This window comes from Balaenoptera physalus (assembly GCF_965194825.1).
Source record: "Balaenoptera physalus genome assembly, chromosome: 3".
In the NCBI taxonomy this organism is placed as follows: domain Eukaryota; kingdom Metazoa; phylum Chordata; class Mammalia; order Artiodactyla; family Balaenopteridae; genus Balaenoptera; species Balaenoptera physalus.
The window spans coordinates 112462935-112488327 of record NC_138890.1 but is presented as its reverse complement, the minus strand read 5'-3'; the positions used below and the strand labels follow the sequence as shown (position 1 = coordinate 112488327).

Here is a 25393-nt window from a genome sequence, read left to right as displayed (position 1 = left end):
GAGCACAGGCTCTAGGCGCGCGGGCTTCAGTAGTTGTGGCGCAGGGGCTCAGTAGTTGCGGCTCGCGGGCTCTAGAGCGCAGGCTCAGTAGTTGTGGCACACGGGCTTAGTTGCTCCACAGCATTTGGGATCTTCCCAGACTAGGGCTCAAACCCGTGTCCCCTGCATTGGCAGGCAGATTCTTAACCACTGCGCCACCAGGGAAGCCCTCCCCCAACTATTTTTGAAGCTCACCGTATTAAGGAATTATTTGTACCGTGCTAAAGGCTTCTAACTGCTGCTCATCATTCCAGCACCTTTTTATGTCCCAGTGTTCCCTTTTGAGGGCTTGACTTGGTCAAAAGCTGATGGTAAGTGTTAGAAATGTGGTGTAAACCTTAGGCATATACATAATGGCTTTGGGCTTCACCAGACTCCTAAGTTTACCTAGTTTTACCTTACAACTAGAGATTTCTATATTTATTTCAGCTTGAATTCTGATTAATTTCTTCCCTGTCTCTCTTCCTTTCCTTTGTCCGTGATCTCTATTGAAAAATAGGCCAAGTGGTTCTTCTCATTTTCAAAATATTTAATTCTTTGGTGCTGACATATGGGTTCTTCTTGGGAACTGTTCTGACATATTTCTTTAATTAGTTAGAAGGGCTGCTTTTGAATAGGGAAGGAAACAACATTTCTTCCATTCAGCGACTGAATGTCTGTTTTTTCTGGAGATCCATTCTATTATTGGCCCAGGGAGTAAGAGTATAGAATTAAAAATGTAACCCAGATATTTCACGTAGAAGATTTATCCACTTGTTATATGCTTGAATGATGCTCATGGAGAAACAGGGCAAGAGAAATAGCCAGAGAATAATTTCTTCTTAAAGGCAGCGTAACCAAACCAAGATAAAGCCCAGCTCAAAGGAAGAATAATGAAAAGGTTGGAATTAGAATAGTATATACATCATCAGGGAGGAGGAGGAAGAGGGTTGTCCCTGGTGTGGAACAAGAGGGAGTCTTTGGACCACATAGAAGAAAATGACAGGAAAACAGGAAAGATGGGGGTTGGAGGAAGTTGGAGAATAAAAGTAAAATATTCATAGCTCTGCCCAACAGTTTTCAAGGGAACATAACAGGTTGGCTTTTCTGAATAGGCTGGGAAAAGCACTGGAGAAGGGGAGATGGATGAGTGCCAAGCTGTAGGGCTGGAAAGCATGGCATATTTGGGGAACAATGAGAGGCTGGTTTGAGGAAAACCTCTATTCCAAATTGTAGAAGAAATGGTTGGAAAGATACGTTGAGGTAAAATTATGGAAGAGATAATGGATGGGATGGGGTTGGAGGATATAATGAAAGGGTGAAAGAGGCTGAGCAAAAGTGAATGGGATCAAAGGAGGGGTTTTCTAGAGCAGAAAGTATATGACTGAGTAGAGCAGAGAGAGAATTAATGAAGGATGAGAAGAAATTATGAAGAGTGAAATTTAGGAAAAGGAATTTGGCTTTTTTTAGTATAATCGTTAGAAATATTTTAAAAAAATTTAATAGTCTCAGAATGAACTGGAAAGAACATATTTTCAGGGAAAATAGAGTGAGAGTTAAGGCTGCTTGTTGAATAGGAAAGAAAGGTGGATTAGAGGGGTACTTAAAGATTAAAGCAAAAATGATTCTAGTTAATTATTATAATGACCAGGAAATAGAAAATGACTTGGCAGACAATTTAGAGTCTTATTTGATAGTAGAGAATCTTTAAGAAAGTTCATATATGCCACTTATATTTACATAAACCATAGGTCTAGCCAAAGTCATAATAATGCAATGGCACATGAATTTTAGTGCATTAAAAAGAGATTCTAGGGGTTGAAATGAAATATGAAGAGCAAATGGTAAAAGTTATTAAGAAAAATAATGAAAAATTATTTAACTAATATAAATATATTCAAACCGAAAAGTTTAAATAATAGAGGGAATATAATGAGAATTATTTGTTGAACCAGGTAAATGTTTGAAACATTATGGGGAATTAGGGTACAAGTAGGATGCTGGGTTAGAACACATGATGGGAATAGAATCCCATTGAAAAGTCAAGCCCTAATTTTAAAATGTATTAAAGAAAAGGTGCAACAAAACTATAGGGACACCTAATTAGCTAAAAGGTTTATTCAAACCTGTGTTAGTACAAAGCATCACATACACAAAAAGCAACAGATTTTACATGGATTCAGAGGACAGAAAGAGAACATGAAAAGGCAGACAAATTTATTTTCTTACCAATAAGGGACTATACTTTAGCTTTCCTGGACAAATAAATGTGTTGTGGACCATAAAGAAGAAACATTTCTTTGCTTACTCTTGACAAAACAAGCCCTGTTTGAAACATCCATTAAAACGTACATGAGTGCCTACTGTGTGCACAGCACAAAAACTCATTAGCCTATTTAAAAAATATGCTGACGAAAATCACTGCCTAACTGGAAACTAGTATATTGGTTTTCTCCTCCTTTAAAGTCACCAAAGCAGAGTTTGTTAAGTCCATATATTAGGTGCTGTGCTGAGAAGGTGATCACGGGAAGGAGATCATGTTGGATGGATAGTCAAGGTGCTGCTGCAGGTGTTAACAGGTCCATGTTCTGTGGGGTACTGAGATTTGAAGAAAGCCAGGAGTCCAAAATGCTGAGTACTGGTGTGCCAGAGCAAGAGGTTGGAATCAAAACCTCAGAACACTTTGGATAGGATTGAAAGTAGAGTGCATTCTGCTTTAGAACCAGCAGACCTAATGTTGTAGATATTCGTCTGGTGATGTGGTCTTCGGAGTTCTGATGAATAGCTGTATCTCAGAGTTGGTGTCTCAGGTACCTTGTAGACCCAGTGTTGCTTCCCTTGGAATATTTTCTGATTCAGAGATTCTTCAAGAAGGTCTTGTGTGTACTTCTACTAGGTTAAGTGTTTAATTTAAATGAGAGGTTATAGCATCACCTGCATTATTGTAAGTTCTTAACAGTGTGTGGACAGTTTAAGGTGACCCCCAAATTGCTCCTCTTTGTGCTGTTGGGCATATTTCTCATAAAGATGGATTGCAACGTACATAAACTTTCTCATGTAACTGAAGGATGTCTTACATTTATTTTCCACTCAAAATTACTAGACAAATATATGACATTTAAAACATCGGGGATGATAATTTTGAAAATTGATAAATATTAAGCAAGACTTATAAACCATTTATCTGGGGTGTATTAGTTAGGTTAGCATATACTTAGTTGCAAATAATTGAACCTGCCCATGATAAGCAGAAAAGGATTTATTGGAAGGGTAAATTGTAGAGTCAACTGAAGGCAAAAGTGTTATGATGTCTACCTCTCTTTGGCTTTAGTGGTGCAGAATGGGGTTCTGCCTACCACTTATTTTGGAATTTATCTCCCAAGTAGGAACTATGTTTGGATGCTGAAAAATCAAATATTCACTATACCTTTATCTACTTAACACTATAGATTTATATGAGTGTTTTACATAAATGAAAAGCTTTTAATCAATGAATTTTTAATCATGATTGTTCAGTCTTTATTCTTAGTAATAATTGTGCTAATTGCTCTAGAAATAATATTGAACATCTATCTATCCAAGCACTGGAAAATATTTATGCACAAGACATGAAAATGTTTCTGGAGTGCATAGATGAATAAAGGAATCAGAGATGATTGATGCCCTCAAGGAGCTTACAGTCTCCTGAGGGAAACAAGACAGGTTTGAAATTCACTGTAACAAGTAGAATATGTTAAGGGCCATAAGAGAGGTAAAAATTGTCACCGGCAGAGAATAGGTTAGTGGTTGACAGAGGCTGGGTGGGGGGGTGGGGGGTGTGGTAGAAATGAGAACATGTTGGTTAAAGGGTACAGATTTTCAGATATAAGATGAATAAGTTCTGGGAGTCTAATGTACAGCATGGTGACTACAGTTAACAATACTGTATTTATACTTGAGAGTTACTAAGAGAGTAGATTTTAAATGTTCTAACCACATTAACACATATACACACACACAAATGGTAAATATGTGAGGGGATGGATGCGTTAACTAACTTTATTGTGGTAACCATTTCCCAATATATACATATATCAAATCATCATATTGTACACCTTAAACTTACACAATGCTATGAATCCATTATATCTCAATAAAGCTGGGGGAAAAATTACCACCAGACCTCAGAGGGCAGAGATTACCTTGAGCTGGAGTGATCAAGAGAGGCCCTGGTTGGACTTGGGATTTGTCCATGCATTGATGAGGGAAGGGGCAGGCCTGGCCTACTAAGAAACCTAGGAAAGGCAAAATTCTAGATACTCCTAGGTTAGGCGATGCTGGTAGAGAGTACTAGTGACAACAAAAACAACACCACAACTAATATGTGTGTATCACTTTATAGTTTACAAAGAGCTCCTGGGTACTGGTCAGAATGCAGAGTCTGGAGCTGGAATGCCTTGGCTCTGATTCCTCACTCTGCTAATTACTAACTATGTGACCTTGTGGAAGTTACTGAACTTTTTGTTTCCTTTCTTTCATCATCTAAAAAAATGAGATAATAATAATAATACCTACTTTATAGAGTTTTAAAGTTTGTGAGCTAATACATAAAGTGGGGCTTGGCATGTAGTACCTTCCAGTAATGCTGGCTGAGTTCTGTGTCTTGGACCTCACAATAACACTGTAAGATAGGAACTGTTACTATCCTCAAGTGCAGTCATACAAACTGAATGCTCAGCGGGGTTAAATGGTTTATCTATTCAAGGGTACATAGAAAACTATGGAGTTAAGACAAACTCTTTAGCCTTTTTATTTTACTGCACGATGCAGTCACCAAAATTTAAGAAACATTAAAGAGAAGTTGCCATAATCTATACTTTTGGAATTTTCATTCAGATTTCTTGAGGTTAATAAAGACTCAAAATGCAAAAAATGTATGTAGGAATAAATAAAAATTATAGAATTAGCCAGCATACTAGCTGATGTGAATGTACATGAACAATTAACACTCATTTCATATCACAATACAATTTTCTCACTGAAGCAAAAATGAATTTTCCCCTTTGATGGAGCATCATCTCTGCCTTACTGTGGAGTGTGAGATGAATTTTTATAGACTTCAAAGCTCTCTTGAAGACAATATATTGAATAATGACATATTTCATTGTGAAAAATCCACCCTTTCCTTTTTATTTCTAGTGACCACATTCAGAACATATTCTTACATTTACTCTAAATAATTTATCCTCTCTCATCTTCTTTTTAGGAGTTATGAAATTTTAGTGAAAGCATGCACCGCAGGTTAAAGGTGACTTCAGCATGCTTACACTAGAGTTAGGTAGTGCTAGTGAAATATCTCACGCTGTTATTTGATTCATGAAAACTAATAGCCCTGAGAAATTTAATTTAGAAAGCTGAACATTTTGAGTAATATATAGATTACTTGACATGTAGGTTATTATTCAACTGAGAGATTTTATATGAAAATGTTAAATTAAATGCTACTGGCAGTTGCTAAAGATTGTACTTTTTAATTATTCTATTTTTCATCCAATGTCTCTGCCTCTTTTGTCATTGACATTTTATTATAGGTTGCTGAGAGAATATTCCTTTAGCTCAAATGTGTGTTATCACTCCAGGTGATAGAAGCACATAGTAGGCACTCAATAAACACTTGTGAAACAAATGACCTTAATTTACCGTGCTCACTTTGTAGGTTGCTGCTGAAATTATTTCAGCTTCTACTTCTGTTTTTCAAGTATGCAAGGGATTTTACTGAGCTTCTCAGCTTCAGTGTGATTAATGAGATTTCTAAGCATGTTGAAATTGGTGCTATCGAATATCTTGGGTCTGAAACTAGGGAGTTGTTGATTGAGTATGCTTATGTCTCCTCTGACTGAGGCCAGACGGAAAAAATAGACCCTATAAACAGGGCTTAAAGTTCTTGATTGAAGATAACTTCAACTGAACATGAAGGCACAAAATAATATGTTTCATGAGTTTAACCAAGTATTTGTTTATGTCCACATTTTAATTTTATTTTATTTTTATTAATTTTTATTGGAGTATAGTTGCTTTACAATGTTGTGTTAGCTTCTACTGCACAGCAAAATGAATCAGCCATACATATACATATATACCCTGCCCTGTGGATTTCCCTCCCGTTTAGGACACCACAGTGCGTTAAGTAGAGTTCCTGTGCTTTACAGTATGCTCCCATCAGTTGTATTTTATGTATTTTATACATAGTATCCATAGTGTATATCCACATTTTAATTTTAAGTTAAAGTTTTGGGTCTTCAGTTTTCATAAATAGGTTCAAAATCACAAAATTCTTCATGTTTCTGCCATATTTAAGGTTTTATGATGTGATTTAAAAAATATATTTGACTATCTCATTTCAATGATTTCAGTGGGATATCTGAAGGCTCCATTTTGGTTTTGTAGTACAGTCATATTTGAATATGTTTTGCATGTCAATTGCATATGTCATGGTTCTGAAGATATTGCTGATCAGGTCAGCATTTTTTGTCTTTGAATAAAGGATCACAAAACTAACTTTTGTATGTTTTTGCTCTTGAAGGTGTGAGCTATGACTAGGCAAACCGGTGATGAGGGCTTAGGGAAAAGAATCCACATCATACTTCATTAAATCATTATTGTCATATCTGTACGTGAGAGACAAAGCTATATTACCCAGATCTTCTGTAGTGTAAATGGTTGGCAGAAACTGGAGAGATTGACACTCTTGTCAAAGTAACTGGCGCAAGCACTCATTTGATCATCATTAATATGTATGTTTCTAAACAGTTTTCTAAATACATTAGAGAATCCAATCACATCCATTCACTTAAAAAACACTCTTCTCTTCGTAGCAAGCAGGTAGCACTCTTATAGACATACATAAAAGAGTATCATGCATCTTTCTATGTTTTGAACTTATTTTTTATTCCTTGTGATTGTCTCTTATTTTGAGCTAACCAGGTCATTTTTTAACTCTTATATTTAAGGTGTTAAATTTTTTTCTCTAAATTAGGTGTTGCCTGAAAACTTAAGACACATACCCTTAATTCTAGCATCAAATCTGATGAAAATATTCTATAACATTTGTTTTGGGTCTCTCCACATTGTTGCTAGGCTGCTGATTATTGCATTTTGTATGAATGTTTCCAGCAGAGTATGGAGGGTTTTGACAGTGGTAATAGCCAAACCATTTACTCCATCCTTAGATTTTTAGCTGAAATATTTTAAGGAATAAAATTGAGATCATTACTGATTACCAGATTTTAAACCCAGCATTCTTCTCTAGGTATGCAAAGCCTTTCCCTGTCTTAGAGGAAATAAAGTTAAGGAAAGCATCCTTTCACTTGTCATTTATTCAGTCAATATATAAAAAGCATTTGCAGTGTGTGAGTGAGGCTTAGAACTGCACAGCAGGGCTGCTGTGGTGAAAGGACAGATGCAGTCTTCACCCTCAGAGGCAGCACGGAATAGCAGGAGGAGCACTGAACTGTGAGTCCTGAGATTCCAGCTCCAGTGCAGTCATGAACTGGCTCCATAATTTTGGCAGATGTATATTTCCCAAGACCTTGGTTGCCTTATCTATAAAATTAGTAATTATACCAGCTATAATATTTTATTATCCTACAACTTGATTTCTTTTAACTTTGACATCTGAAAATTATTTTAAAAGCATGTCACCTTTTAATAATTTGATTATTTGGTTTGCTATCTGACACTGATGTACCTAAGATGCTATTCCCCTCTTCCAACATCAATACACACACACACACACACACACACACACACACACACACACGTATGTGCATATTTTGAAGATGTGTAGTGCTTGAAATTAAAGTTTGGCCCTATTCTGTAAATGTGTTCAGAAAATAATATAACACAGATATTGAAGGCAGCTTGTTTTAAACTTGTAGCTAAACATGACATTCAAATGTTAATTGGATGAATAAATCTTGTTCATTTTACAGACATGGAAATGTCAGTGGAATAAAACAATTTATCACAAGATAATGGTTTCCTGCCACCAGATAAATGCCAAGATGAAGATACTTATTGAAAATGTATCAAAATATTCTATTGCTATTTATTGAAAATAAAGGTTGAGAAAAGTTCAACTTTTCAGGTCAAACATGAGAAATGCCCTGCTTATGGTATTAGTATATTACTGTATCAAACACAATGTGCAAGGTGTAGCAACATGAGAAAATTCTAAGAAATAATGGTCTATAAATGAACCTTTTAGCTTTAAGGTATGAGAATTACTGGAATGGTGCAATGGGGGCTAGGAGGAGATACCTAATATATATTGAACTCTTGTTATGTGCGTGACACAGTCCTGGTGTGTTCACTGATGTAAACTGTTCACAAGAGCAGGATTTTTTTTTTTTTTTGGCTGCGTCGGGTCTCTCTTAGTTGCGGCACATGGGCATAGTTGCCCCGCGGCATGTGGGATCTTAGTTCCCCGACCAGGGATTGAACCCGCGTCCCCTGCATTGGAAGGCGAATTCTTAACCCCTGGACCACCAGGGGAGTCCCAGGAGCACGATTTGAAAAGGATTATTATCCTCATTTTTTCAGGTAAAGTTAAAAGCAAAATAGTAAATCAACTATATTTCAATTAAAAAAAAAGAAGCAAAATAACTTGCAGTCACATACAGAGTAAGTGCCAATACTAGGATTCAGACTCAGCCCGGACTTCAAATTTCGTGCTCTTCTCCTACACCCCACATCTTTACTTGTACTCCGTAAGTCTGAATGCAATACCTTTTGGTTTGGGGGGCTCTTGAGTAGATTATTTCCCCAAGTTTTGTTGTACCTGATGACCAAATACTTCTTTGGATCTAATATGCTGATGAGTCTTCTTTAAATGATATTGTCTACTTGCCTAAAGAAAAGAGCACACCCATAGGTCTTGAGGACTTGGTTAGCTCTAAATGGGCCAAGTAGCACTAAATTCTAATGTTAAGACCACCTTCTTTTCAGCAGTGTGTGGTTTTAAAGTCCTTAGGTAATTCCCTCTTTCTGCTTTCTTTTCTGAACCTAGATGTCTATTTCTCCACTTTACTTACCTTGTGTCATAGTATTCTTCGTAAAATGCATTATTTGGGTGATTACGAATATAGGCGAATAATTGAAGTTGCTTAAACAAAGAAAAGGAGGTTTATTGTTCACTAAAGCTCTTACTGATCTCTTCATGCCAAGCCCTTCTCAAGTCCCTCCACCCCTAAGATCTCTTCTCCACCTGCCACAAACAGTGGGTGTTAATGTCTCCCTCCTCTGGACTCTCGAGAACTGCAGCTTTCCTCTGGCAGTGACCATTCTACCTAGGATTTTAGTATCAATATTTACTGATATACTTGTCATAATTTCCCTAGTAGGGAAATACTCCTTACTAGGAGAAACTGTGTGCTTTCCTCCTCTCTATTCCCCATGATACCCAACAGAGTGATTTGAACATTACAGATATTCAGCCAACAAAAGGGTGAAAGAAGCATATGTATGGTCTCTGATTTAAGGATTAGAGGAAGTATTAAGACTTCAGAGGTATCTATAGTACACCCTTGTGAATATGTGAGTCTACCTGGTCCTTTGCCGATGCTTCTGTTTATCAGTTCTCTCTAAAACACATTTATATCTTATTTATTTTGTAAAAATTCCTAGAGGCAATAAATGAGCAGATAATTTAACTGCTAGATGGTTACAAAGGGGAGAAGTTTGAATGTTTACATTTCCCTCAGGAAGAAGATAGTAATTCATACAGCACTCTTTTGATATATAAATAGTGTGTGTACTAGTAAAGATTTTTTTAAAATCATAATATTCTTTCAGTAGTTTTAGATAGACATCAAGCATCATTGTGTTAAATGGATTACTAACTGGCAGTCTTTACCATGCGCTTTCACAGATGGAAGCCCTTTAGCTCTGAAGGACATATGGGAAGGAGTTCATGAGTGCTATAAGACTCGGCTGCTGCATGGACCGTGGGACACTATTACCCAACAGGTTAGAGAGTATTTTCATTGTATTATATGTGTTTCTTTCCCTCTGCTCGTCTTTTCTTCTAGTTCTCTCTCCTACTTTTTTTTCCTGTTTCACTCCTCTACTTCCTTACAGATTTCAGTTCAAAGACAGTTTCCTTTAATACATCTTCCCAGATCCAGGCTTGGTTTAGCCTATCTGTTATAAGCCCTCATAGCACCCTGTAATTTTCCTTCATAGTGCATCTTACAGGTTTAAATTATCTATTTGGATTTTTGGAAAAAAATTTAATGTCTGTCTTTGCCATTATACTGTGTGCTCCCATGTGGGCAGACCCTGTTTTTTTTCCCTCTTCACTGTATACCCAACACCAGCACAGTATTTATCATACAGTAGGTGTTCAATAAAAATGTATTAAGTAAATGAAAATAGAAACAAAGTTGGCATATACACCAAGAAATAGATGATTGAGCTTGTGTCACCTATAATACTTCAGAGTTCTACTAATAGGTGCATTTGCAAAAAAAAATTAACTTTTGATTAATAATAAGTTTGCAGTAGTGATCTGAAAAAGTTGAGAAAATAGATCTACAAAAGTAGATATAAAAAATAGATTTGCAAAAGTAGAGAAAAATAGATTTGTCAATCATATAAGTCATTATTACTGCCCTGCTAAAATCAGTAATTATTTTAGAAATTTAAAAATACTCATCACCTTTCAACCAATCATGTTCTCTTTAAAAATAACTTTTACTTATATCAAAAATCTTATTTTTTCCCAGCCTCTGTTAAGCTTAATCAAAGCTTCCTTTAAAAATGACTTTATCAGCCATTAGAATTTTTATGCCCTCTTACGTGTTTGATCACAATAATGACAGTTTACCTCCCAATCAACTTCAGAATCCTTAGCATCTCATAAGTAGTTCTTTGGCAATGACTGCAAATGACCATTTTCTAGGTTTTAATTGAGGACAAAACTAGTTTTTAAGTATATGAATCACACTGCCCCTCAAATTAATCCTTTTCTTTCTCTTCCTACTGTCACCTTCCTAGTTCAAGCCCTGTTGCCTCATCTGGAACAATTAGTAAAACCTCCTACTTTGGTCTTCTGCTCCTTTCCTCCCTGCTCCTTCCCTCTAGTCAATTTTTCCTAACCATGCTGCTCTTATCTTACCCATGTGCAAACCTGCAATAGCTGTCCAAGGGGCTATGGTATGTGGTCTAAATGCCTTGCTGGGGTTCCAGTGGCTGCCGTTCCCTGGGTCCCACCAGCCCTTTCAAGCTTTTCTCCTACGCCTCCACGCTACACAGTTTCAGCTCCTGCCAAGCATGGCTGTTCACTTCCCCAAACCCATTTTGTGCAGTTTGTTCTTGGAATTCTTTCCAGGTTTCATGCTTTCCCTGTTGCCTTTGTTCTATCTTTATATATCCCCTTTTTTCTTTCATATGTTCCTTTCTCGGAAACCACTTCAGCTTACAAAAACGGCCCCCTCTGAAATGCCATTTCTGTAGACCAGGAATCAGTGGTTGCTCTGAAGAAGGATAATATAATGAGATATATAAGCAAATCCATCATAAAGATTTTTGGCAAGAGCATTTTATTTTATGCAAAGTGTTTTAGATTAACCTTTAAGTATGTCAAGGTAAGTGCTAAGCGTTTCAACTTCCAGTGTCTTGTAAGTGACCACAAACTGTCCAAAAATGTAGAGTCAGAATCCACAGGACCCAGAAAATGTTTGGTTGTGAGAGTCAAGGAAGACGGCAAAGGATAGAGGAAGGGAGCATCCAAAAATATATATGTATTTAACTTCAGGGCCTTTTTTCTCTGCTCCTTCTCAATCAAGTTTTACATTGTGCACCTGAGCCCAAATCTTATTTTTTTCTTTTTTCTGTCACTAGCATCCCTATTATTAATCTCCCCAGTGCAAACCTATAGCACAATTCCAGGTGGTCTATGTCATTTGGGTTTTAATTCCACATGTCTCCATTCTGGCATGTGACATATGAATAAGATTTTGAAGTCAACCATATTTTCTTAGTTACCTAATATGATGTTGCCAATAGATTTCATTCCATTGATGGAATTCCTAAGTTGCTAAACAAACTACACGAACCAATCTGTATGTTGATAGTTTTTAATGAAATTGACTAGTATCTTTTAGTTTCCAGGCATTTAAGCATCATACAGACAGCCTGTTAGCAGACCATCTTTTTCCTACTTGTCAAAGTATGGTAGTAATGATCAAATCCTATCACAATAAGCATTACTATCTCAATACCAAGTATGATGCCCACTTATTGGGAGGGATATTTGATATAACCAAACTACAACATAACTATAACATTTAGATGTTCCTTTGGGATTTGTCTTATTGGGATTGATCTTGTGGACAGGTATCCCCACTTGTGATAACACACTTTGTTTAAGCTTTAGAATTGCTCATCACAGTGTATGTCCAGGCATTGAAGACCTAGCAAGGGAAACTCATTTGTTGTCATTGTACTAACTTGGTATTTGAAAGTCATTATGAATATTTACTTTGGAGGTCTTAGCTTTTAATCCCAGTTTAGTTAATGGGTTGCTATTTATGTGCTGTTCTTTGCTTGAGATCTTTGAGAGAGTGTGTCCTCAATTTTGTAAGGCTCCATGTGGAGAAAACATAGGGTGTCAGTGCTGTGAAGGGGAGGGTGTGATACAGCACTGGGGAAGAATGAGCTGATAGAATATTGGTGGCACCAAATAGTAGACACCATTTTGCAGGATTATACTAAAGAACCATTAGGTTGCAGACTGAACATGATAATAATATCCTGTCCTCCAGAGTGGCTTAAAAACAAAAGTAGCCTTTGCATAGTATAACATGCATTTCACTTCAGTTTCAGGCTTGACTGTGCTCATGTAGTTTATTGCTCTTCATCTTTAGTAATCACACTTCTGTTCTCTCAGCATTTGTCTTGATGATAAGGACCTATTCATGTCAGATATGAACTCTGTCTTTTGAAGACAAGCCACTCATGAATCTCATACATTTGATTATGGTGATTACTTACCTGCTTTTGTCCAACATTACGGACTACCTATTATCTCAACCCTGCAGCCTAATAAAGAACTTCCAGAAGAAGAAAGTGAACAGATGCCTAGACTGGATCTGCCTAAATTTGGTACAGTGAATGTTACAATAATAATCACTGGAAGGTGTGGGCTCTATGTTTTAGGTAAAGAACTCCTGTAATCTTGGCATGAGCTAAAATTAGATGATAAGAAATCATACTTTCAATTTTAATCAAAGATATGTGTAAATACACATATCTTCAGATAAGTGTATCAGATAAGTAATTTTTTCTTACCGTCTCCTTTTTTTAACTTTATATGGAAAAATACAAACATAATACAAAAATAGAGGTAATAGTATAGTACACTTGCAAACTAATGACCAATCTTATTATTTTGGTATCTCACCCAATCTGGAATTTTTTGGTAGCAAATCCTAGACATCATATTATCTCGTCCATTCTCATCCATGAGTATTTAAGTATGTATCTTTAAAAGAGAAGGGCTCAATATCAAAAAAACAAACAACGCAATCAAAAAAATGGGTGGAAGACCTAAATAGACATTTCTCCAAAGAAGACTTACAGATGGCCAACATGAAAAGATGCTCAACATCACTAATTATTAGAGAAATGCAAATCAAAACTACAATGAGGTATCACCTCACATTGGTCATAATGGCCATCATCAAAAAATCTACAAACAATAAATGCTGGAGAGGGTGTGGAGAAAAGGGAACCCTCTTGCACTGTTGGTGGGAATGTGAATTGATACAGCCACTATGGAGAACAGTATGGGGGATCCTTAAAAAACTAAAAACAGAACTACCATATGACCCAGCAATGCCACTACTGGGCATATACCCTCAGAAAACCATAATTCAAAATTACACATGTACCCCAGTGTTCATTACAGTGCTATTTACAGTAGCCAGGACATGGAAGCAACCTAAATGTCCAATGACAGGTGAATGGATAAAGAAGATGTGGTACATATATACAATGGAATATTACTCAGCCATAAAAAGGACTGAAATTGGGTCATTTGTAGAGATGTGGATGGACCTAGAGTCTGTCATACAGAGTGAAGTAAGTCAGAAAGAGAAAAACGTATAATATCGTATAATAACGCATATATGTGGAATATAGAAAAATGGTACAGATGAACCTATTTCCAGGGCAGGAATAGAGACACAGATGTAGAGAATGGACATATGGACACAGAGGGGGAAGGGGAGGGTGGGACAAATTGGGAGATTACGTTTGACATATATATACTTCCATGTGTAAAATAGATAGCTAGTGGGAACCTGCTGTATAGCACAGGGAGCTCAGCTCCGTGCTCTGTGATGACCTAGATGGGTGGCACTAGGGGCGGGGTGTTTGGGAGGGAGGTCCAAGAGGAAGGGGATATATGTATACATATAGCTGATTCACTTCGCTGTACAGCAGAAACTAACACAATATTGTAAAGCAATTATACTCCATTAAAAAAATAAAAGTGATTAAAAGATAAGGGCTCTACAGAGATGTTTATAGCAGCCTTATTCGTAATAGCCCAAATGGAAACAACTCTGAAGTCCTTTAGGAGGTGCATGGTTAAACAAACGGTGGTACATCCTTAGCAAGATACTACTCAGCAATACAAAGGAACCAACTATTGATACACGTAACAACCCGGATGAATCTCCAGAGAATTATTGAGTGCAAAAAGTCAATCCCCAACGTTTGCCTAGTATATGATTCCATTTAGCTAACATTTTTGAAATGAGAAGATTATAGATTGGAGAATAGATTGCAGTTTTCAGAGGTTATGAGTAGGAGGAAAGTGGGTGTGGTTATAAAAGTCAACAAGGGAACCTTGTGGCAGTGGAAATGTTCTGTATCTGACTGTATCAATGTCAGTGTCTTGGTTGTGATAATATACTATAGTTTTGCAAGATGTTACCATTGGGGGAACTGAGTGAAGGGTATGAGTGATCTCTTTGTATCATTTGTTACAGCTGTATGTGAATCCACATTTATCTCAAAAAAGTTTATTTAAAAAAGGTAAGGATTCTTAAAAAACATAACCACAATTCTGTTATCACAACTAAAGTTGTTAATAATTTCTTAATATCATTAAATAAGCAAATGTTTGAATTTCCCCAATTGTTTCCTCTTCCCTCCCTTCCTTCCTCCCTCCCTCCCTCCCTCCCCTCCTCACCCTCCCTCCCCTCTCCTCCCCTGTCTCCCTCCCTCCTTCCTTCTTTCTTCTTTCCTCTCTCCCTTCCTCCCTCCCTTCCTTCCTCTTCTTTTTTTAAATAGTTTTTTTGAATCAGGATCCAAATAAGGTTTATACATTAAAATGGTTAACATCTCAAGACTTTTGAAACTAAAATTCTCATTCCTTCCTTTTTTTTTTTCTTGTAGGTTTTGTTAAAGAAAAAAGGTTGTTTGTCCTGTAGTATTTGCAGTCTGGATTTTTTTTTTTTTTTTTTTTTTGATTGTGTCTCTGTGGTGTGTTTACTATGTTCTTCGCTATTTTTTATATACACTCCTAGTTAGATCTGGAAGCTTGATCAGATTCAGGTTTAGTATTTTAGGGCAAGAATACTTCATCGGTGATTCTGGGTACTTTTATAAGGAGGCACATAGTGTTTGGTTTTTGCTCTTTTTTGTGATGTTAGCAGCCATTGATGATTATTGCCTAGACCCATTAATTCATTAGAGGGGTTGCAAAATGGTAATGTTCTAATTCTATCATTCATTATTTATTAGCTGGACTACTTCTATAATGACAGAGTTTCCCTCACCAGCTTAGTTACTTGAGGTGTGCTTTGTATAGAAAAGGCAGGATAAATGCTTGATTCTCTCTCTTTATGTTCTAGCTTTCAAGATAATGAGTTGGTTCTCTAGCATCCTCCAAAGGTGACCAAGAAAGTTTTTTTTATGAAGTCATGGATATAAATGTTTTATGTATTTCAATTCATTGTAGTGATTACCTTTATTGATGCTTGGTTTGTCTCATCTTTGGCCAGTGTAAATCTCTCTCTTTTTTTTTTTTTTTTTGGGCTATGCTGTGTGGCTCGCAGAATCTTAGTTCCCCGACCAGGGATCGAACCCAGGTCCACAGCAGTGAAAGTGCTGAGTCCTAACCACTGGACTGCCAGGGAATTTCCATGGCCAATGTAAGTCTCTAAGTTGACTCCTGAGTTATTTTGATACAACCCAAGTAGCTTTGATGGCTTCTTGCTTTTTGATATGACAAGTTGATGCCCAGACTTGGGCATTCTCCAGGGAGGCTTGCCCCCTTCCAGAGTCCTTATCTAGGTGCTGCACCAGACAGAGTGGATTTAACTTTGGGCACTACCACTTACTAGCTGTATGACCTTGGGCAAATTACAAAAACTCTCCGTGTCTTATTTTTCCATTAAAATTAATGGCAGCATCTACATAGAGTTGGTGGGAAGAGTAAGAGAGAGGGTTGTATACAAAACTCAACCTGTGTCATCTCCTTTCAAATATATTCTTTCTAACACCTGAACTGTGTGCTTTAGATTTGGAAAACTAAGACTTTTGAGGTACTTTGTTTTCTGATTTTACATGTCTGGGGAAGGCTGTCCAAGTACAGGTAAATGAATGGGTTTGGGTGGATAGAAGTGGAAAGAAACTCAATGATTATTTTTCCATGTGATCCCACACAAGTACTGTGAGAGAACTGGATTAGGAGGAGCCTTGAATACACATTCTGCATGCCCCCAATACCACTAATTTCATTTTGAAGATTTTAGCATGTCTAAAACATGCAAAGGTATGATAATTAATTTCAGTGAGTTTTCATATTTCCATGATAAATCTCTCAGGGTAAAAAACCAAAACACACACACACACACACACACACACACACACAAACACACACACACACAACAAAAATCTAAAACTCCTTAGGTACCCTTTGGTAGATAGATTGCTTTTGACTCTCAGTGATGCAGGAAGTCACTGGTTAAGGATTCTTAAATAATGAAGCTTGATATGTTGCCTGGTGATTTATAATGATGGCTGATAAACTGATGATTTAATTGTGCTTCCTCTAGTAATAATCTTAAGTGCTCAAGTGAAGTTCCAGTGATTGGCTTTTTTCTGAGCTCAGTCTCCCTAGTGTCTCTAGGCATCTCTTTTACACAACATCCGATAACTGACTTTTAACTGTTCCTATTTTAAATAATACAAATCAATTAAAACACCCAGCTGTTTAACAGAACTTCTCAGTGTTGGTATAGGTCTCGGTGGGTATTTCCTGATGGCTCATAATGACATCAATTTAGTGCACCTGGTAGGATCAGTGTGAACTGGAAGTGGCTTAATTCTTAAATGACAAGAAAATTAAGAAGCCTTTATGGATTGCTGCTGCTGCTTCAGAATCACCGCCAGCTCCACTGCTGGCTCTTTCACGGTAGAGTTTTATTTAAATGGGACTGCAGACATCATGTGATTGTTTTCTCTGTAATTTGCTACTAATTTGTTGATTCTGAGTTTCTAGGTATTTATTCTGGACATTAATTCGTCACCTTAGCGGGTAGGTTTATAATCCTGTAGTAATTATATCTATCTTGCAGACTTTTTGTAGAAACCCTCCAATGTTTTAACAGTACTCAGTAATTCTACCACACTTCCCTGTTTTAGGAGAGTGAATGCTTCGTTGTGTGTCACTTTGTTTGGTATCCTGGGGTAATGATGACAGTGCTATTTTCCTTTGTTGGTAATTATTTTTAGATTGTCGATCTGCACATGCGTTGTGACTTTTAATGTTTACTGAATGTTGATGCTGTGGATTCCATACATCGTCAGAGTACTTCACTCTCTATATTCATTTCTTTTTAATCAATTCAGAAATATCCTCTGTCACTCACAATCTATTGTGCTTTTCTTGTTTGGGGGTAAAAAACACATTTTTGTAAGTTTTATTTGTTCCTCAGACTTGCCTTACATTAAAAGGTACATGAAAGTTCTTTCTCATTATCTTTGACTAAATAATTAATTTTTCTCAAAATTTTTTTGACTTTACACCCTGGAGTGTTTTAGAAAATCTTAACTTCATACTAAATGCTATTTAGGCATTGATATAATATTACTTTCTCATCCAGCTTTTGATTACTAAGTTAATTTCTAAAATGTTTTGTTTTATTCCATTTCAATGAGAGTTCAAGATACATAGTTAAACAAGGAATGTATTTCTTATAATAGCCAGCTTATTCATTTATATTTGGGTCTTATTTCTTTAAATTGAAATTTATTTCAGTAGACAATAAAAACAAGAGACTGGTTAGTTAATGTTTTTTGTTATATGTATATCTGGTTGAGCAGAATATTGCTTAGCTTTTTACCATCAAAGTTGCACTTTTGACTCAGCGTATGAATTGAATTTATATGAGGGCTTTCTTTAAAGAATTTTCCAGCATTTCATTGATCCTTAGAACTTTTATTCCTAAAAAAGGAGCAGCTTAAGAAATAGAGACATAGATGTAGAGAACAAACGTATGGACACCAAGGAGGGAAAGCAGGGAAGGGGGTTGGTGGTGGTGGGATGAATTGGGAAATTGGGATTGACATATATACACTAATATGTATAAAATAAATAACTAAGAATAAAAAAAGGAAGCAGCTTATAAATCTGAAAATAAAATACCATTTAAAATATTTAATAATTAATTTTAATATTACTCATCTTACATTTCATTTTGATAATTACCTACCATCAATTTTTAATTTTTAATAAACATCTTAGTTCCAAAACTTCAAGTTTGAGGAATATTTATATTCTCATTTCTAGTTTTTGAGAAAGAGGTTATTGATGGGTGGGCTGTAAAGCAGCAGCTAGAAGCAGGTAGACAAGCCTGGGGGAGTGGAAAGGCAGGCACAGGACCCAGAGGGGATGGAAGATGGACTCTGCAGACAGGCTTATCCAGATATCTGTAAGGGTATAAGCTTCCTAAGAAAGATGCTATTTGTTTTATCTTATTTTTGGCACAGTGGTTGCTGCACATTCATATTCTGTAATACAATATTCCACCTTTAAAGAAAATTCTACTTCCTACCCCTTTTGCCTTTTCTTTTCACCTGTTCTTTTCCTGGTTCTTTTCCATGTCAGCTGTTAAATTCCCCATATTACATTTGCAGTCTATATTTCAAAGTTTAAAATTTGGCAAGTAAATAGAGATACTACCAAAGTATATAAAGTGTGTTTGCAAGTCATTACAATTATTTTATTGCATGCTGATGTTATTTTTTCAGTACATTAACTCATTTCTACTTCCCTCTATCCAATCTGAATTTCAAAAATATTTAAAGTCGTGTATATACATACACTCAAATGTAAGATTAATACATATACTCTAAAGATCAAAGCAAGTGAGTGAGAACTAAGTGATAGAGGGGAAAAGACAGTTTTACAGAAAACCTAGACTAAGGGACATATCTGAGCTTTCTAGAACAAAATAGGGAAATAACAAAAAAGGGAAAGCCAATTAAATATGTTGCTTTCCTTCTGTTATGAAATGAAAGTTTATCAAGAGAGACAAACCTTTTTCTTATATTAAATTTTAGGAAGATAATTTTAACAAATATAAAAATATAATCTCCTTTATAGATACTACTTAAGCCACCTTTAGAAGATGGAGAGGGAGTGATGTTCAGTTGTAATTGTGTGGGAGAGTTATAGTAATGTTCTGTGTGTGTGTAGATTTATACTCTAAAGGTCCTTATTAGCAGCTTGCCATTCAAATTCAGCCTGTAGATGTATTTTGAGTGCTTGGAAAGTTTTTTGAATTTGAAAGCCTTTGGACTGGTTATGTGCTCTGTAGTTAATCATGGTCACTTCCCCTTCCTATCGCCTTATACCCTATTTCACTTACTTTGCCCACCTGTCTTCTAAAGGCATATCGGTTTGCCTTCCAATATTGATACAAGATACAAAGAAAGTTTAGAGATTATGTATGATTATGAATATATGAATCTTAGTACATATCTTGGACTATTTTCAAATAAAAGTGCTATCACTTGAGCATAAAATTTTTTAATAACTTACTTTTTCTGATTAAAAAAGTAATACATATGGATCATTTTTAATAAAATACAGAATAGCATAAGGAAAAAATAAGAATTGCTCAATCTCAAACATTATAAATTACCACTGTTAACCTTCCAGTGTATGGCTTTCTAGAAATATTATATATATTTTTTAATATAATTATATATATATAATATATATTCATACATATGTATACATTATATATAAATATACAGAAACACAAATGAGATCATACTATGCGTCTGGTTTTTTGAAATTTATGTCACAGCTATCTTTTCATGCCAATATTTAAGTACATCTAAATTTTCCTTCTAATAACTGCTTAGAATTCCATTCTAAAGCTATATATACCATAATTGTTTTAACCAATTTTATGTTGTGAACATTGAGTTCTTTTACAATTGTTTGTATTATAAACAGTTCCTAAGTGAACATCTTTGTACATACAATTTATGCAGTTGTCAGATTATTTCTTTGGAATAAATTCTTAGAAGTTGAATTGGTGAGTCAGTAAGCATTCACTTTTAAAGATTTTGTTAGTTATTCCCATGTCAATCTCAGAAAAGATGTACTAATTCCTCCTACCAGCAGTATATTAAAGAACCCTTTCCCTAAGTGCTGGCTGACACTGGCCATAATTGTTCTCTTTAACATGTTTCAGTCTGATGTCAACCAGGCTTCTGATTGGAGACATGTATCAAACAATCGAACACCAAAGTTACTGATGAACGAAATGTAGGTTTTTCTCGCAGTTGATTGGCACATACATTTTAGACACCGAGGAAGTCGATGTATGGTCAGAATTAAAGGGTCTGCTTTGCATTCTTGCCAAGACATAGTCTTGTTTCTGCCGTCCAGAGAAGCCTATAGGAGTACCTGCCAGCAGGGCTGAGGCTTTTCTTTGTAAGCTTTATTAGGTTTGCACAAATGATTGAGCAGAATCCATGGAAGCACGGAAGTCCTGCTCCTTTAAGCATGGAAGTTAAGCTCTTGGATGGCAAGATTTTTGCAAGCTGGAGGTGTCAGTCATCCAGCTCACCCAGATAACAAGACAGGAGTGGAATATTTGATAGTAACATTGTATCGGATCAGGCCTGCCAGGATGAGGTTACTATTCATACACCTCCCTCCAAACAATAAAAGGGTTAGCATTTTGAATACTTTCAAAATACTATCCATTTGGGTCCTGAAGAACATCTCCTAAAACTGACAAATTTGGTTTTGGCACAGTTGTGCTTGAGCTGTTCCCCCTGGCAGTAATTGGCTGTGAGATTAATGTATTCTTTAAGTAGAACCAGGTCATCACCATATAGACGGGTGCTTGTCTTTCTGTTTGCTGTCACAGGAAATCAAGTACTCACTTCTAAACGCTCAATCAAATTGGAAATGAATTTAAAAGTGTGGGGCATGAATGCAACTCTATTATATAACCTTTTAAGATTAGAATTTATCTTGTCTAAAGGTTTTTCAGTCCAATAGCTAACACTTAGGGAGCATTTCCCAAGTGCCAGGTATTCTAAATATTTTACATTTATTATTTCACTTAATCTTCTGAACACCCATATTAGGTTGATTCTATTCTCCACATTTTAGAGAAGGGGAGATCAAGGCATAAGGACATCAGATAACATGCTAAAGGTCTAACGTCTATTAAGTGACAGAACCAGGATTTGAACTCATGTTCATGAACTCATGAGTTTGAGAACTCCATCATTAACCACTATGCTTTAGCTCCTCCTGCAATGTTTATCTTATTCTCAAGATGTTATCATATAGATCTGATCCGTTTTTGTGTCATGGACCCCTTTGAGAATCTGATGAAAAATCCAGGACCTTTTCCTTGACACAAAATTTTGCAACCCTATTAAAGAAGAACATCCAAATCTTTGGAATTTGTAGTGGCTGTCGTGGATTAGAACTCAACATCCATTCCACCCTCCTTCTCTTGTTCCCTTCCTGTATTGCAGACATTGGAAAGTTAAAACACCATTCTCCATTTCCCTCTTTAAGAGGGGTCTGAATTTGATTCAGGTTCATCATATTGGTTGCATTCGTGCAGGATTTGGAAGGCAGAAGTGTTGGAGGCTGTACTTTGTTGGAAGCACTGTGGGGCATGAGGGTTGTCTGTGTGGCTCCAGTGTCCAGTCACTAGCTTTGGGTGTGTCAAGAGGCAGTGGATGGGGCGACCATTTTGCTGGTGTGAATTGCAGCAGGTGTAGCATGGCCCTGGAGGTGGCCGCAGTAGAGGCAAGTTTCTGATCATGGGAGTTGGGAATATGATTCTGGAATGGCAGATTCCTGATCTGAAAAGAGGCATTATGTCCTATGGTCTCCAGGTCTCCAGTTCTCCAGGGAGGCTCTGGGAATTGTTCCTGGAAAGTAATCTAGAATGTGTTTATTCAGCTCTCCCAATGAGGGCTTCAATTAGACAGAGGAGATTCCATTTTTTGCAACTGAATCTTGACTGATACAATATTATATAGCTTGACCTAAGGATAGTTTTTTCAGCAGGTTGGGAGTTTGGCTCTGAATTCAGAAACACTTGGGTTCTTATTCAAGTTCTACTTATTAACAGTGTGACCAAGGACAAATTATTTGACATTTCACCTTTCTCTTTCACAAAATGGGAACTTATTTCTATAAGGGGACTATTATAAGGACTACTCCATTGGGTTGTTGTGAGAATTACCTGAGTTAATTTATGTGATGTGCCTAGCATAATGCTTGATACATAGTGGGTGCTAAGAATGTGAGCTCTTATTTATCATTAATCCTTAAATACTGTGAAAAGAAAAAGCAGTGGGCACAATTTGTGTTTTGGATAAAATACAGCACTGCAGTGGTCAATAGAATAATTGTTGAGCTTCAAGTTTCCTACAACAATATATTCACAGGCTCAAACTGATAGTTTATTGAGGAGGAAGCTGTATAGAGTACTTAGGGGTCATATTCACTTAGTTAACTAGATAAAAAGTTTGGTAGTTCTCATTCAAATAGCATTCAAAACCTTCTGGCAGCTAATCTCCTTCCTCAGGAGAGACCTTCAGCTTTAGATGGCTATTTCAACATGCTGCTTTTTATGTGATGTGGTTGGCAAATCATGGGAGGGATGTCCCAAGGCTGTTAGAGCAGAAGTCGCCCATCTGGGCCTGTGAGAATCCATCCACAGTGCTGCTCTCCAAGCCATGCCATGAGCACTTGCACTCTAGAGACTGTAGTTATTATTGAGCTTTTGGCTAAACCTACAGCTTCCCATAGAGATAAAGAAATGTCTTAACATATCCTACAACACATCTAGAATTGATTTAAAAAAAATTGTTCTTTAAAAAGTAATGCTGGGGGCTTCCCTGGTGGCTCAGTGGTTAAGAATCTGCCGCCAATGCAGGGGACACGGGTTTGAGCCCTGGTCCAGGAAGATCCCACATGCCGCGGAGCAACTAAGCCTGTGCGCCACAACTACTGAGCCTGCGCTCTAGAGCCCGTGAGCCACAACTACTGAGCCTGCGCTCTAGAGCCTGCAAGCCACAACGACTGAAGCCCGCGTGCCTAGAGCTTGTGCTCCGCAACAAGAGAAGCCACCGCAATGAGAAGCCCGTGCACCACAACGAAGAGTAGCCCCCGCTCACAACAACTAGAGAAAGCCCGCGTGCAGCAATGAAGACCCAACGCAGCCCAAAATAAATACATAAAATAAATAGATTAAAAAAAATAGTAATGCTGGGAATAAATATTTTAAAAAATTGCTACATGTAAGAAAGTGAGGTGGATATTAAGCCTTATTTTCCAGTAGCATTAAAGGGTAAGGAAACACAATCCAGGTACAGTTTGTTCAATTATACTGAATAGCTAACAAGGCTAACTAAATTAAAAAATAAAAGAAATGTTCTTCAGTTTAAGGGCAAAATGTCTCCAGAAATTTTGCACCCTTTGTGCAGTAGAAACTGTTTCATTAAATCGCTGCAATATCCCCAACATTGCACTAGTAATTGTGGTGGAGCCAGAGGAAGTACAGGGTATTTTACCTGACTAGAAAAACTTGTGTTATATACTGAAGAGAAAAGGGTAATATACATGGACACTGTGAGATAAACCACTTCCTGGTTAAAGGAGTTAAATGGAATAGGTGTCTAAGTAGCTTCCTCTAATCAATATGCTCCTTTCTGCCAGGCTTTCTCCCCATCCCCACCCCACCCCCACCCCCAGCCTTATTCAGATAGGCTTCAACAGCCAAGAACACCCTCACATGGCAGTTTAGGCAGGTTTTGAAAACTTAGACTTCTTGATATACAGCCAGTGGGGAACTCCACGACAGGGCAGCCAGACACTCAATGCTGTAGACCTCAGAAGGTTGCTTATGTAACCCGTTTAAAGGTCCTGAAAGCCTTCCTCCTCCACTGTGATTTGAAGGTGGTCATAGAATCAAATTAATTGCAAACAGCTGTTAAAGGAGAAAATCTGTTTAATTAAGAGTCCTGTAAAATGATCACTTTGAATCCTCGGAAGTCCATCTCCTAGGTAGAAATAATCAGCAAATTGCAATTATTTTCCACATTTTATTTGAATTTCTTCAAAGGCATGTTTGACATCAGTGTCACCATCAGGAAAGGCTAAGTAATCAAAAGCGCTGTTCTCTTGAATATGTGAATGATATTTCCCCTTGGACTTTAATTTAGGAGATTTAAGTTATGACTTTAACACAAGTTTGGCTGTTGTTTTCCCCATTGATCAAAGTGGCTATCCCTAGAGGTGTGGACCGTATGGAAACCGGCTTCTCAAAACAGGCCCTTCTTCTACCGATGAAGCTTTAATCAAATCATTATCATTTCATACACTCCCATCTCCTAAAGTTACTGTGTCAGCTAACTTGGGTTTCATACTGGGTTCAGGGAAGTCCCATGTGTGAGTGGGGGTATCTTGGGTCTATTCTATGTGTATGTTAGGGTGTATATGAGGGTGTGAGGGGGATGAGGGGACATATTTGGAAGAGGCCAAGTAAGGTAGATGGGTCTTTGGAGCTCTGCACTTTACTGCAGGCAAAGCACCTCCACTTTCTTCTGTTTTTTAGTTCCTTGTAAGGTTTTATTTGCAAAAAGTGTTCTGCTGCTTTAAAATGTTTGAAAACGTCTGAGCTAGAGGACATATTGCCAAGATATAATTCAAAAGACTGTCAAGTTAAAGCTATACAACTAACAGTGCTTTGTTCCTTGACAAGGGGAATTTTAAACATGTCAAGTCTATCTTTTGAGAGAGTTGAATCAGGAATATATAAGTCCA

At 36.9% G+C, this 25393-nt stretch overlaps 1 protein-coding gene across 2 annotated transcripts in view; it reads left to right on the top strand.

Annotated features, from left to right (window-relative positions):
- ATG10 (autophagy related 10) overlaps positions 1-25393 on the top strand; it is a 302663-nt gene that overhangs the window by 141974 nt on the left and 135296 nt on the right. For both annotated transcript variants that reach the window (XM_082458279.1, XM_082458278.1), the window contains exon 5: positions 9926-10023. In XM_082458279.1, coding sequence (XP_082314405.1) covers positions 9926-10023 — 98 coding nt within the window. The remainder of the gene's footprint in view (positions 1-9925; positions 10024-25393) is intronic.